General features: G+C 54.9%; 2 protein-coding genes across 2 annotated transcripts; one reads left to right on the top strand and one right to left on the bottom strand.

Annotated features, from left to right (window-relative positions):
• The first annotated feature begins 7,162 nt into the window (after window positions 1-7,162).
• LOC136455415 (uncharacterized) lies at window positions 7,163-8,053 on the top strand. The gene is made up of 2 exons (XM_066455450.1): window positions 7,163-7,308; window positions 7,624-8,053. Exons 1-2 carry the CDS (start codon window positions 7,163-7,165, stop codon window positions 8,051-8,053), a joined length of 576 nt encoding a protein of 191 aa, XP_066311547.1.
• A 4,170-nt stretch (window positions 8,054-12,223) lies between these two features.
• LOC136455414 (uncharacterized) lies at window positions 12,224-15,023 on the bottom strand. The gene is made up of 4 exons (XM_066455449.1): window positions 14,859-15,023; window positions 14,689-14,702; window positions 13,577-13,996; window positions 12,224-12,320 (listed from the first exon to the last, which is right to left on the bottom strand). The coding sequence occupies exons 1-4, from the start codon at window positions 15,021-15,023 to the stop codon at window positions 12,224-12,226; spliced, it is 696 nt and encodes a 231-aa protein (XP_066311546.1).
• Between the last annotated feature and the right edge of the window lie 219 nt (window positions 15,024-15,242).

The following is a 15,242-nucleotide window of genomic DNA, read 5'->3' as shown; positions in this document are numbered from 1 at the left end:
TGATGCCTGGAATGGAAGCGTTGATGCTTGAGGTTACAGCTTCAGTGTTGTGTATTGCTTCCTGTGTTGGATTGTCCTGTTCATCGTGTGTGGAGATTGCTGAGTTTGCAGTGTTGATAAATGCCGCCACAGCATGGTGTACCTGCCAAGTATTCCATGTTTTCCTGCCAGATCTTTGATCGTTTCGGGCTTTCCATAGATACCACATAGTTATCAGTATTTTTTGCATTAAGGAGTTTTCAGTTGAATCAGTAACAAGCACCGAAAGAATAACCTGTACACCATCCTCCTCATTTGGTAGTGTCAGCGCGTAGAGGCGGAGTGGCTGAGAACCAAACTGCACGGGCAAAATCACAGTGAAAAAAATAAATGTGCATCAGTTTCAGTTAGTCCGCAGACACTGCAATGCTCATCGATATGGGTTGAATATCTTGCAGCTCGGCATCCGGTGGCAAGAGCTCTCCGAATAAGTCTCCAGGTGAAAGTCTTGATAAGTGGAGGAAGGTTTTTCAGTTTCCACATCCGTTGAAGGATCTGGTTAGCCTGTTGCTGTAGGCTCCTTGATCCTGTGAGTGGAAGTTGAACCTGATCCTGTGAACGTAAAAATCTGTAAATATTTTTAGTACTGCAGTCTCCTTTTCTTGCCGGAGTCCATCGGAGGATGTCCTGGTGCTGGCTGTCCACCGTCACAATTTGGGAAATAATTTGAACGGCCTGAGGATCAAAGATGGTGGAAAGGAGATCCATGTTCCAAATATGAGTATTAGGGATCCATAGATCAGAAACCACACTCGGAAGAGGAGAGTGGGTGACAGGCAAGAGCAGGTGGTCATGGATGGTATTCCAGATTTGACACCAAGGAGAGGACCAAATAGAGATGTTGCCATTATGAATTTGATAGATCACATTCTGGACAAGGTCATTTTTAATCTGGAGGATAGAAGACCAGAAGATAGAGCGAGGCCCATCAGCTCTGGCCGTCCAAAATGAGTTGGAGTGGAAATATTTGGCTTTTAAGATGCTGGTGAGAAAGGGATTTTTATTGGTGGCAATGTTCCATGCAGCGTGGGTGATTAGACTCTTGTTGACAGTGAAAAGGTCTCTGATTCCGAGACCCCCATTTTCTTTGGATTGACATATATCGTCCCAGGAGCGGAAGGCAATAGGATTGGTCGAGTTATCATCCTGGATTCCAGCCCACCAGAACCTCCGAATGATAGCAGTGATCCTTTCAACAAAAGTTTTGGAGAAAAGAACAGTGGACATGTAGTATATAGGAATAGAGGCAAGAACAGATATGATGTAGGTGAGTCTGCCAGCATGGTTAAGTTTATTGGCTTTGACAGTGGTGAATTTGGAGCGGAACTTGTTGAGAATGAAATCATAAGCCTTATTCCTATCCCTGTGACTAAAAATCATTGGATGACCAAGGTGCATAGTATTAGGAAGCAAGTCCCGAACAGGAAAAATGCTTTTAATTTGGGATCTGGTGGTACTGTCAACATTTTTGCTAAAGAGGATGGAGGATTTATGGTAATTAGGAATTTGCCCGGATAACTGCGAGAATTGATGGAAAAGGGAATTAATAGTGGAAGCCTCAGCAGCAGATGCTTGTCCACAGAGAATCAGATCATCGGCAAAAAGGAGGGAGTGGATGGGTGGACAGCCGGGCCCCAAGCTGATGCCTGAAAGATTCCTGTTCTGCAGTTCAGTTTGCAAGAGAATAGACAATTCATTAATTGCTATGACAAAAAGATACGGTGACAGGGGGCAGCCTTGACGAATGCCACGTTCTGAGCAGAAGGTGGCAGAAGGTTCACCATTAACCAGAACAGAAAAAGACGGCAAAGAAATGCATTCATGGATGAGGTTAATGAAATAATCATGATACCCTTGACGTCGGAGGGTCGTCTCTATGAAACCCCATTCTAGCCAATCAAAAGCTTTAGCAAGGTTTAATTTTAAAAGAAAAGCTTTCTGATTCCAGGTTTTAAGGTTGAAGGAGTGAATTATTTTCTGGGTGATGATGACATTAGAAGAGATATGCCTATCAGTAATAAAAGCCGCCTGAGCATGATTAATGGTGTTAGGAAGGTGAGGTTTAATTCTATTAGCTAGGGACTTAGCTATAATTTTGTATATGACATTGCAAAGACTTATGGGTCTAAAATCCTGCGGAATCTGAGGTTGGTCTTTTTTAGGAATTAAGGCAATATAAGTTTTATTGATGTCATCACGGAAATGTCCAGAGTAGTAGAAATCTGTTACCAGTTTAATAACATCCTGCTTGATCCACGACCACGCCAATTTGTAGAAAGCTGCATTGAGACCATCGGGTCCCGGCTGGCATTGTTCTTCATCTGTTTGACAATTTCATATATTTCCTGCATATCTGGAATGGAGTTAGTGTAAGTGTCATTAGCTGGGGAAACCAGCGAATCTCTTGTAAAGACAGCAGTGCTCTCACAGGCAGGATTGTGGTGGTTGATATTAGCATTGGGTGCATGGCTAGGTAAAGTAACAGGGGAGGGAGGGAGCTGCTGGGTACTGGTAGGTTGATTGGTGGGCTGGCTCTGCGAAGTGAAAATGGACTGGAAGTAATGAATGAGGGTGTTGGCTAACTGGTCAGGAGTGGTGGATAGAGAGCCATCAAGATTGTGGAGATAGGTTATACGGTTTCTCCTATTCCTTTTAATTATGGAGAGGTGGAAGAAAGTAGTATTGCGGTCTCCATTGGCAGCCCAATCCTTTTTAGCTCTTTGTAGGTGATAAATCTCATCTTTGGCAAGGAGTTCGTGGTGCTGGTGGGTAAGGTGGTTTTGCAGAGAGTGGTATTGCTGATTGGGAGGCTTAGATTGAAGCTGGAGAAGTTGGGTTTCAATTGCAGCAAGCTGATCAGGAATTCTTGGTTTGCTTTTTCTCCATTTCCGAAGATCAGAGGCCAGGAATTTGGTTTTCTGGGTAACAGTTCTAGTAGCTGAGCGCTGCCAACTTTGGTGAGCAACCATGTGGTATTCCTGTTCCCTGAGCCACCAATTCTCAAAACGAAACGGTCGGTTAGTTTTAAAACAAGGGGAGCCTTGGCGCAGTGGTAAAGCTGCTGACTTGTGACCATGAGGTCACGGGTTTAAGTCCTGGAAACAGTCTCTTGCAGAAATGCAGGGAAAGGTTGTGTACAAAATACCCAAGTGGTCGGACCCTTCCCCTGACCCTGCGCAAGCGGGAGCTACGTGCACTGGGGCTGCCCTTTTTTTTAGAACTAAGAACAGCCAGAATAGGAGCATGATCACTGCGAAGCATCAGGAGATGGTAGATCGTAGTTGATGGAAAAGCTACACACCATTCTGCATTTCCAAGACCGCGATCAAGCCTTTCATAAGTTGGGTTAGTGGCAAAACGTTTATTAGTCCAGGTATACGCAGGACCGTTGTCGGGTACCATGAGATGGAGTCCCCTAAGCAACTATCGAAAAAATCGCTTATACCCCGTCAAAATCAAAGCCAAGAGACAACTATTGGCTAAACCTCGGCCACGTCCGAGGCCACCTACTCTCCGCCTCGCTAGAGGCCTCGCACGAGAGGCCTCGGACGACCTACCGATTTTCTGCCTCGCTCGAGGCCTCGCGCGAAAGGCCTCGACCAGGGAACCGATTCTCCGTCTCGCCCGAGGCCCCGCGCGTACAGCCTCAGACGAGACGCCGATTCTCCGCCTCGCTCAAGGCCGGCTCGGCAAAACAAACCCGTCGCCTCCGCCTCGACCAACTTCTCGGACAAGATGTCACGTCCCCCCGGTGCGTTCAACCGCTCCCGCGATATCAGCCGAACGATGGCTCGACACAGCGGAGTGGCCGACTGGACGCCAGTCACATCGAAGCCATACCATCCAGGTCAGGACAGGGCAGGGGTTACCGGCCGCTGTGCTCGGTGCTGTGCCCATGACCGGCGCCCGTACTGCGCTGCGCCACCTAACTCCTACTCCAGGAACAACGCGGCGTGCGGAGTCAGGTCTGGGTTACTATAGCCTTGGAGTCAGTGTACAGGACCAACTGCTCCCTCCATGCCTCGGCAGTCTACTTCGGGGCCTCGGCAACCTCGGGATTCACGCCCGCCAAGCCCCCCACGACGGCTTGGCCTCGGCATCAACTGAGCCTCGGCTCTTCACGCAGTCAACGCACAGCAACCAGCACGTCGCTTGCCAGGCCCTGCGTCAAGCCATCACTGGAGCTCCCACGTCGTACAGGATCGGATGTGACCAGCGCGTTGCTCCAGCACTTCAAGGGTAGGACCACTCCATCGACCATGCCGCCACAGTAATAGGCTACAGGGCTCGGACACGCCACCTCTATTCGCACGACACCGCGTAGCTGACACATGTACCACCCCTGTCCCCCTTCAACTATAAAAGTGAGGGATCGGGGCCGTTTCTAAGCCCCGAGCACACGAGATAGATGAACACGTAGAGGAGAACCGACTTACTCTCACGCCCGCACACACCCAGGCATAGACAAGCACACGAGGTAGACGAACACACGCTCGACACTTTGTGACGCGCACGCTTCCCCACCGCCTGAGACCAACGTCTCAAGCAATCCACGTCGTTCCATGCAGAGACCTGGGACTAGCTCCCTCTCTCGCCTTGCTTGTAACCCCTTACTACGAGCATTTCGGTGCAAGGAATACAAGATCGATATCTTAGACTGGACGTAGGGCACCCATTGCCCGAACTAGTGTAAACCTTGTGTCTCTTTGCATCACCATCCGGGATTAGGGGCACGCAGTACATTTTTACTAGTTGGTTGAGGGCCTGCCGGTCCGAAACACCGACAGTTGGCGCGCCAGGTAGGGGCTCTATGTGTCAGCTCTATCTCCCTAATGAGTTATGGATGGCAGATCCTGTACGACCACTGCGTCTCGGCACGGTGATCTGTTTTGGGAGCCTAGAGTTCATGTCTCTAGGATGTGAGTATGATATGGTACTTCTCACACCCTGAGCCCCACCGACCGATGACGACATTACGCACCCGCAGCCCAGGCGCAGGCGGCGCCCGGGCAGCCGCTCTCGTCGCGCTTGCTAGGCATGATGCGAGCGGGGCCACCCCGACACCACGCGAACTCAGGGCAACATGCCACGCTCCACCGGTATCCCACGCCTAGCTATTGGCACAAGGTCCCTGGTTGGGGACCTGTCTAGCCTGAGCCTAGACAAGGGAAAGACGCCGATGGCGCATGACGACGCCCCGTCATCAAGCTCTGCCCCGCCATGTCCTGAGGAGTCCACTTCGATGGAGCAAAGCCTGGCGATGGCACCATCCCCATACCCCTTCGGGTTGAGAAATGCCACCGCCACCTATGCTTCTGCATATGCTTCTGCTCACGCGGAGCCCTTAGGACGCTACCAATGCTTCGCCCTCGACTTTAGCACCACGACTTCGACTCATACCCACGCTGACTCCTCGGAGGATGATGAGGCATGGGCCGGAGTAGACTTCTCCAGACTTCGTGACCCTGAAGCCATGCGCCGCTTCCTGGCCACGAGCAACTACTGCTTCGGCTACTCTGACTCTGATGACGAAGGCACTTACGATCCCACTCGTGAGTGCTTCCACGTCAGACTCGGGATGCCAAGCACGGGCGATGAGGACGAGGGGGTAGGCAATCGTACCCCACTTCGCTAGGGAGCAGGCAATGCTATACCCTCACGCGTTGTCCCACCGGTAATGTGGAATGAGAGCCTCGCCCTCGGACAACTTCGACGCCCGGACTTGGAGCAGCTCCATGAGCTTCAGGCCAAGGTCGAGCAAGATCAACTCCTTCTACAACAGCTCAGAGACACTCTTGAGCAGTTGCAGCAGGGTCGCGGTGATGGCGGAGGAGCCCGGCGGAGGGCCCGCGATGTCCACCACCGCATCAACGATGACGAAGGGGGTGAGCAACCCCCAATCTTCAATCGTGCTAGCCAGAATGTCACGGCTGCGGCGATGCTAGTCCGAACGATGCCTGAGCCCTCTACCACGGAGAGGCAACGGGTCCGCGGCAAGCTCCGAGATCTCCTCGTGACCGCCGTGGTGCAGTAGGCTGAGAGTTCTGCCTCCCGACGGCGCGGAGGCACCTCGGACCTTCCCACGGCACCGCCTTGGTAGGATAGGGAGGCCTCGGTTTGTCCCGAGCCCGCTCAGGCACCAACAATCAACAGGGTCCCCTTGCTGCACGACCGCCTCGGCAACCGATGCGAGGCACAGGGCGACCACGAGGTGGTCAGCAGGCAATGGCAACATGACAATGAGGGGCCTACCCAGGGCTACCATCCGCATCGAGGTGGCCGCTACGATAGCGGGGAAGACTACTATCCTTCCCCTGAGCCACCTGGTCCTCGAGTCTTTAGCAGAGCCATCCGCGCTGCTCATTTTCCGGTCCTATTCCGATAACCGACCAACCTCATGAAGTATAGTGGCGAGACCAATCCCAAACTTTGGCTAGCCGATTACCGCCTGGCTTGTTAGCTAGGTGGCGTGGACGATGACCTGCTCATCATCCGCAACCTCCCGTTGTTCCTGTCAGACTCGGCGCGAGCCTGGCTTGAACATCTCCCTCCCTCATAGATCCACGACTGGCGCGACTTGGTAAGGGTCTTCGTCGAGAACTTTCAGGGCACGTACGTGCGCCCTGGGAACTCTTGGGACCTCAAAAGTTGTCGCCAGGACCCAGACGAGTCTCTCCGAGACTTCATCCGGCGCTTCTCCAAGAAATGCACTGAGTTGCCAAGCGTTGGTGACTCAGAGATCGTCCAGGCTTTCCTCTCCGGCACCACCTACTGAGACCTGGTCTGAGAATTAGGTCGGAACATACCAACCTTGGTGGCTGCACTCCTCAACATCGCCACCAACTTTGCCTTGGGCGAAGAGGCCATTAGGGCCATCTTCCTCGACGACGACGCCAAGGGGAAGCAAAGGGATGAGGCCCTTGGGGCCTCGGCTCCCCACCTCCCCAAGAAAAAGAAAAAGGGTCGCCAGGGGAAGTAGGAAGTCCTCGAGGCTGGCCTAGTCGTGGCCACAGAGCGCAAAAATCCTTGAGGCCCCAGAGGCCCCAGGCTCTTCGACAACATGCTCAAGAAACCCTACCCTTACCACTAGGGCCCGGTGAAGCATGCCCTCGAAGAGTGCACCATGCTCTGGCATTACTACGCCAAGCTCAGGCTCCCCGACGATGATGCTAAGAAGAGGGGCGCCGGCGACAAGGACGACGGATTCCCCGAAGTGCACAATGCTTTCATGATCTTCAGCGGGCCTTCGGCGTGCCTCACGGCACAACAGTAGAAGAGGGAGCGCCGGGAGGTCTTCTCGATGAAGGTGGCCGCTCCTCGATACCTCAACTGGTCTTAGGAGGCAATCACCTTTGATCGGGACGACCATCCCGATTATGTCCCAAACCCCGAGCAGTACCCACTTGTCGTCGACCCCATTATCGGCAACACCTGGCTCACTAAGGTATTGATGGACGGAGGCAGCGGCCTCAACATCCTCTACGCCAACACCCTGGAGCTCCTGGAGCTCGACCAGTCGTAGCTCTAGGGTGGCGCCGCGCCTTTCCACGGCATTGTGCCGGGGAAACGCACGTGGCCCCTTAGGCGCATCAACCTGCCCGTCTGCTTCGGTACTCCCTCCAACTACCGCAAGGAGGTCCTCACCTTCAAGGTGGTTGGGTTCAAGGGAACCTACCACGCCATCCTAGGGTGGCCGAGCTACGCCAAGGTCATGGTGGTCCCCAACTACACGTACCTCAAGCTCAAGATGTCAGGCCCCAATAGCATCATCACCATCGAGTCCACATACAAGCATGCATACGATTGCGATGTCGAGTGCATCAAGTATGCCGAGGCTATCATAGAGGCTGAGACCCTCATCGTCAACCTCGACCAACTCAGTAGCGAGGTGCCCGACTCCAAGCGTCACGCCAGGACTTTTGAGCCCACGAAGACCATCAAGCTTGTCTCGGTCAACCCCTCTTGCCCCGACGACCGGGCATTGAGGATTAGTGCCACCCTCGACATCAAATAGGAAGCCGTGCTCATTGACTTTCTTCGCATGAATGCCGATATGTTCACGTGGAGTCCCTCGAACATGCCGGGCATACCGAGGGAGGTCGCCGAGCACGCCTTGGACATCTAGGCCAGCTCTAGGCCGGTGAAGCAGCGCCTACACCGATTTGATGAGAAAAAGCGTAGAGCCATTGGCAAAGAGATACAGAAGCTCCTGGCAGCTGGATTCATCAAAGAAGTGTCCCATCCGGAGTGGTTAGCTAATCCCGTATTAGTTAAGAAGAAAAATGGGAAGTGGAGAATGTGTGTAGACTACACCAGTCTAAACAAAGCATGTCCAGAAGTCCCTTTCCCATTACCCCGAATTGACTAAATCATCGACTCTACTGTGGGATGTGAAACCCTATCCTTCCTTGATGCGTATTCCGGGTACCATCAGATCAAGATGAAAGAGTCTGACCAACTCGCGACTTCTTTCATCACACCATTTGGCATGTACTGCTACGTAACTATGCCATTCGGCCTCCGAAACGCAGGGGCCACATACCAGTAGTGCATGACCCATGTCTTTGGTGAGCACATTGGGAAGACCATCGAGGCCTATGTGGATGACATCATGGTCAAGTCTAGGAAGGCCAGTGATCTTGTCAGCGACTTGGAAATAGCCTTTAGATGCCTTAGGGAAAGGGGCATCAAGCTTAACCCCGAAAAGTGTGTCTTCGAGGTCCCCCGAGGCATGCTTTTAGGATTCATAGTCTCAGAACGCGGCATCTAAGCCAACCCAAAGAAGGTCTCGGCCGTGACCAATATGGGGCCGATCCAAGACCTCAAGGGAGTATAGAGGGTTATGGGATGCCTTGCGGCCCTGAGCCGCTTCATCTCGCGCCTTGGCGAAAAAGGCTTGCCTCTATACCGTCTCTTGAGGAAATCGGAGCACTTTTCTTAGACCCCCGAGGCCGAAGAAGCCCTCGCCAAACTCAAGGTGTTGCTCACCAATCCTCCCATCCTAGTACCGCTAGCCAAGGGCGAGGCTCTCTTACTTTACGTTGCCACAATGACCCAAGTGGTCAGCGCGGCCATAGTAGTCGAGAGGCAGGAAGAGGGGCATGCTCTACCCATCCAACGACCTATCTACTTCATTAGCGAAGTACTCTTCGAGACCAAAACACGCTACCCCCACATCCAGAAACTAATCTACGCCATAGTCTTGGCTCGACGCAAGCTACGTCACTACTTCGAATCCCACCCAGTAACCATGGTGTCGTCTTTCCCCCTAGGGAGATAATCCATAACCAGGAGGCCTCGGGTAGGATAGCCAAGTGGGCCATCAAACTCATGGGGGAGGCACTATCCTTTGTGCCTCAGAAAGCAATCAAATCTCAGGTCTTGGCCAATTTTATGGCAGAGTGGACCGACATCCAACTGCCACCTACCCTAGTCTAGGCGGAATGCTGGACCATGTACTTCGATGGGTCGCTGATGAAGACCGGGGCGAGCGCGGGTCTGCTCTTCATCTCGCCCCTCAGGGTACACATGCGCTACATGATTCGGCTCCACTTCGCCACCTCCAACAACACAGCCAAGTACGAAGCCCTCGTCAACGGCTTGCAGATCGCCATCGAACTTGGAGTACGGTGCCTCGACATGTGGGGCGACTCGCAGCTCGTCGTCAATCAGGTGATGAAGGAGTCGAACTGCCACGACCCCAAGATGGAGGCATACTGCAAGCTGGTACGTCGCCTTGAAGATAAGTTCGACGGTCTCGAACTCAACCACATCGCGCATAAATTCAACGAGGCCGCGGATGAACAGGCAAAGATGGCATCGGCGTGGGCCCTGGTCCCCCAAACATTTTTGCTAAAGACCTCCACAAGCCTTCCATCAACTACGCCTCAATGGTGGAAGAGGGCCCACCAGTCGAGCCCACCACAGGACTCTAGGCCCCCTCTGTCGCCGAGACCCCTTCGGCCAAGCCTGAGGTGATGGAAGTCAACACGGAGCCTCTTGAGGCCAACCAAGGCACAGACTGGCAGGTCCCATTCCTTGATTGCCTCGTTCGAGGAGAGCTCCCTGTAGATAGGACTAAAGCTAGACGGCTCGCGCGACGAGCCAAGACTTATGTCCTCAGCAACGGCGAGTTGTACCAACAAAGCCCATCTAGCGTCCTCCAACGATGCATCACCACTGAGGCAGGCCAAGCCCTACTTTGGGACTTGCACGCAGGGGCCTATGGGCACCATGCAGCGCCTCGGACACTCATCGGAAACGCCTTCCGCCAAGGGTTCTACTGGCCGACGGCGGTTGTCGACGCCACCAAGCTAGTACGCTCCTGTGAGGGATGCCAGTACTATGTGCGGCAAACGCACCTCCCGGCTCAAGCCCTCCAGACCATCCCCATTACATGGCCCTTTGCCATGTGGAGGCTAGACATGGTTGGGCCTCTATAGAAGGCCCCCGGGGGCTACACCCATATGTTGGTTGTGATCGATAAGTTCTCCAAGTGGATCGAGGCTCGTCCGATCAATCAAATCAAATCCGAGCAAGCGGTGATGTTCTTCACTAATATCATCCACAGGTTCGGGGTTCCAAACACCATCATCACTAATAACGGGACGCAATTCACCGGTCGCAAGTTCCTGACGTTCTGCGACGACCACCACATCCATGTGGCCTGGTCGGCCGTAGGACACCCTAGGACAAACGGCCAAGTAGAACGAGCCAATAGTATGATCCTACAAGGCCTCAAGCCAAGAATATACAACCGATTGAAGAAGTTTGGCAAGAAATGGCTTGCTGAACTCCCGTCAGTCATCTGGAGCTTGAGGAACACCCCGAGCCAAGCCACGGGGTTCACACCGTTCTTCCTAGTCTATGGAGCCGAGGCCGTCCTCCCCACTGACTTGGAATACGGTTCCCTGAGGCTTTAGGTCTACAACGAGCAGAGCAACCGCACTGCCCATGAAGACGCCCTCGACCAACTGGAGGAAGCCCGAGACGTTGTGCTGCTACATTCGGCCAAGTACCAGCAAACCCTACGACGCTATCAAGCCCGATGCATTCGATGCCGAGACCTAAAGGTGGGCAACCTGGTGCTGAGGCTGAGGCAGAGCAATAGGGGCCGCCACAAGCTGACCCTGCCATGGGAAGGACCATACATCGTCACCCAAGTGCTGAAGCCCGAGACCTACAAGCTAGCCAACGAGAAGGGTGAAATCCTCACCAACACTTGGAACATAGAACAGCTACGTCACTTTTACCCTTAAATTTCCAAGCACTGTATACCTTGTTTCTCGAAATACAATTAAGAAATGTTCTTTAGTTCAAATTTTTCGAGAAACCCCTCGGGCCCATCAAGGGCCTCAGCGATATGATAACTCCATTAGCGAGACTCGGCTCTACCTCTACAGAACCGAGCCTCCCTCGGGGGCTAGAAGGGGGGACTCCCCCCTAAGTCCCACGCACCATTTTTTAGTTATTTTTTTGAAAAAAAATTATACACCAAACTCTCTAGCGCTCTCTAACAAATCGATTGTAAAAAAACCTAAGGACCGAAAGACTGTCTCAAGGCCAAAAGGTTGGCTGAGTCATGAGATGGCCTACGCCTTCGGGCTACGGCACTCCCTCACCACCTTTTGCCCGAGGGGCAGCTTAGGCTCCGAGGAAGTTTTTTGCAAGAGATTTGTTCAGAGACGAGACAGAGGGCAGAGGCTCGAAAATACACTAAAAACGATTAAAGAAGCATAGATGCACGATTACTTTAAAAAGGCCTCGATGGCCACCAGCATTATGATAGGGTAACATAATCCCTAATCTATTTACATGGCCTCTTGGGACCAGGTCAAGGCTCAGGGTCTCCAGCATTGGCGGATGGCGTGGGAGGGACTGTCTCATCTTCAAACAGTTTGGCCAGCACCGTGGTGGGGCCCTCTGCCACCTCCATCAGCTTCGCAACCTCCTCATCGGCCTCCCCATCATCATCGAACAGGACGTAGCCATCGTTGATGGCCTTGAGGTCAACGCCGATGTAGTGCGAGGCAATGACGGCCAGGGCACGCTTAACGCCCATGTGCAGCACCCCTAGGAGTCGCTTGCGCACTTGGCCACTCAACGCAATCAGGCGGCTCCCAAGGGAGCTGCCTGACTAGACCCCCTCGACCTCTAGGGCTTCGTAGGCAGTGCAGGCAGTGCTTCACAGCGTGTTGTGCCCCTCGATCTCGGCCTCGAGCACCACCTGCACCGCGACAGAAGCCTCAGCTGCCTGCGAAGCCTCCTTCTCCAACCCTGCACTGAGACAAGCAGGACGGGGTTAAGCATGAAAGGAAATAAGCTAGACAAGGGCAAAGAACTACGTGACTCACCCTCGGCTTTCTCTTCCTAGCACTGGGCCTCAACCCGAGAGGCCTCGGCTTTCTCCTTCCAGTGCTGGGCCTCGACCTAAGAGGCCTCGAGTTTCTCCTTTAGGTGCTGGGCCTCGACCCAGGAAGCCTCGGCTGCCTTGGAAGCCTCTTCCTCCAGCTCTACATCACACCAGGGAGTTAGGGGCCGAACACAAGAAAAACAAATAAAACAAGGGGAATAGGACTCACCCTCGGCCTTTCCCCTTAGACCACAACCTCGGTCTGGGAGGCCTCAGCCACCTTGAGGGCCTCATCCAAGGCACCTTTCATCAGCTGGTGCGCACCCTACTCTATCCCTAGCTATCCAGCAAGGGCCTTGACAAAGGCCATGGCTTCTCCAGCCTAGGACCTGAAGGCGTCCCGATCGCTGGCTACGTGGGTCAGCTCCTCCTCCAACTCCTTAACCCGCGCCACCAAGGGGGTGACCTGCTCCTGAGCCACTATCGTCGTAGCCTTCATATCGGCACCACATAGGCAGAGGTCCTCCACCTCCACGCTTCGTGCCGACAGAAGCTAGTTGGCACAAGCGAGCAGGTCCTTCTGCCACTAGAGCTGGTCCCAAACATCCCTCTCCTGTTGGAGGAACACTGACTTCCCAAGGGACTAGGTCTCAAGATCCTGGATAGACAGAATAGGGGTCATGCACTGCGAAAAAACTCAGAAAAGGACGACACCGCATGAGAAAAGGAGGCGCGTACCTGGGTGACCCTAGGTAGATCGTCAGCCACGACGGACAGTGCTATCCGCAGCGACCGCGCCACCAGCTGGTGGTATTGCTCGAAGGTGTCCTAGTGCCTCCCCTTGGCCGTGTCCTCAAGGGTGAACAGAGGCTCCCCCTTAGGGTCGTCCTGGCTCTGCCACAAGACACGTGGGTGATCCCACCCACGAGGCTCGGGTTGCACCTACACGAGGGTCGAGCTTCCCTCACCAAAGGCCGGAGCAGGCTGCTCCACAGTGCTAACCGCCTCAGCATCTGCCCCCTCCCTCCCCCAGGAAGTATCGCCGGAGATCGAATGGACCTCCACTTCTCGGGCACTCTCCCGCAACAGCGGTAGGCCTTGGACCAGGGGCGGTATCGAGGCCTCTGCCATCTTCATCTCCACTTCCTGGGCTGCGGGCTTCGCTGTGCTCACGTCAGCCTTCACCGCCCAGCACTGGTGGACCCAGGGGCTCCGGCCTCCGCCACCGTGGCCTCGGTGGTCCTGGGGGCTCTGGCCTCTACCACCACGGCCTCGGCGGTCCTGGGCACCCCGGCCTCCGTCGCCTCGGCCTCAGAGGTCCAGGGGGCCTTGACCTCGGTGGCCTCAGCGGCCAAGGATGCCTCGGCCTCACCTGACCCACGGGCCTCGGCCTCGTGGGGCGTAGGTGCTCCCTCCCCTACCTGTGTTGGGGCTGCCTTGGCAGCCTCTCCTTGGGTGACCGGCTCCTTCGGGTCGGCCCTCGTCGACGCCGCACCACGTTGTATGGCGGCTTGTGCCTCCACCACCCAGTGGGCGGTGGAGCTAGGGCTCACCTTGAGCGCCTTAAGTGGCGCCAAGGCAGGCACCTCCGCAGGACGCTTCCGACTGAAGACAAGATACTTACGGGTTCAGCATGCGACCAAAGAATGAACGAAAGATGCTGCAACTCTATCGAAAAAATGCTTACCTCGAGCGGGGCTGCAACCACTTCGGCACTGCGACCCTCCTCTGCAACGATGGTGGCAGCGGTGGTGGCACGCCTCTGTATCCATCGGTGCCGACCGGTCCTCGCCGAACCCCGGTGCCCCCTCGACCCTCTACGGGGGCGGTTGCGTCGCCCCCACCCTGCTCGCTCCACCTCTGCCATCGAGCCCACTGGGCTGATGGTGCGCTTTCCCAACGCCCGCGCCTTGGGCATGTCGGCCTCGGCCCCAGGGTGGGCGATCACCGGCCCCAAGGCGCCCTCTCCTCCTCCTCCTAGGAGTACCGGGCTGCTCACCGATGCCCCGAGCACAGTCTCCCCGACGTCAGGGAGATGGTCCAGGGGACCCCGCCCTAGCTCGCTCGTGTCATCACCGCCCGAAGAATCCGTCGATAGTGACGATGATGGAGACGCCTCCACCGAGAGGCCCTCCTACCTCTGCCGCCAGCGGTGCTTCTCCAGCTCTTCGCGCTTAAGGGTCTTCCTCTTGCGCTTTGCCTGCTCGGTGTCCTTCCGCTTCTTCTGCGCCTCGGCGTGCGCCCGGTTCACCGCTCGCCGCTCTGTGTCCTCGGGAATAGGCGGCGAAGAGGCTCACACGTCCCTCATCCCCTACAGGAATGGTAAACACAGGTAAGGGAATAGGAAACACTGAGGAACGGGGAGGCCTCAGGGGCTGCAATGGCGCATGACTTACCAGGGTGAGTTACCTCCATGACGAGCGCATCACGATGGGGTTAGGCCACCGCTCCTCAGCTTCTCCTCTACCGTCTCCCTCACCCGACGAAGAATCTCCTCGTCGAAGAGGGCGGAGGCGGACATCCGGATGCCCTTGATCGGCTCATCCGGTCTCATCTCGAATAGGTGCCACCGCCAAGCCATCAGCGGCAACACCCTCCGGTAGTGGAAGGCAGCCACGACCACAGCCGCCATGAGGCAGCGGCTCTATAGCCTCTCCAGCCCCTCCAGGAGCGGCTGCAGCTTGGGCTGATCCTCCTTCAGGACGCCATACTTCCACTTCTTCGGACAGCTCTCCATGATCCGCTCGGTGTAGGGGGAAGTCCACCATCATCGTTGCGGAGATAGAACCAACTGGTGTACCAGCGGCGATTGGTTGACGCGAGCTAGGCTGGGATGTACAGGTGTTGACGG

The sequence above is a fragment of the Miscanthus floridulus genome, chromosome 5, assembly GCF_019320115.1.
Source record: "Miscanthus floridulus cultivar M001 chromosome 5, ASM1932011v1, whole genome shotgun sequence".
In the NCBI taxonomy this organism is placed as follows: Eukaryota; Viridiplantae; Streptophyta; class Magnoliopsida; order Poales; family Poaceae; genus Miscanthus; species Miscanthus floridulus.
Note: the sequence above shows the minus strand (reverse complement) of the source record. Positions and strands in the feature narration are given on the sequence as shown.

Bases quoted from the DNA above. Each gene is read 5' to 3' on its own strand.
- LOC136455415 (XM_066455450.1), top strand. From the start codon at position 7,163: ATGCTCTGGCATTACTACGCCAAGCTCAGGCTCCCCGACGATGATGCT. The intron at 7,309-7,623 runs GTAGAAGAGGGA...GTGGCCCCTTAG, and splicing joins GCGTGCCTCACGGCACAACA to GCGCATCAACCTGCCCGTCT.
- LOC136455414 (XM_066455449.1), bottom strand. From the start codon at position 15,023: ATGGCGGCTGTGGTCGTGGCTGCCTTCCACTACCGGAGGGTGTTGCCG. The intron at 12,321-13,576 runs GTGAAGGCTGAC...TGCTTGTCTCAG, and splicing joins GGGTCCACCAGTGCTGGGCG to TGCAGGGTTGGAGAAGGAGG.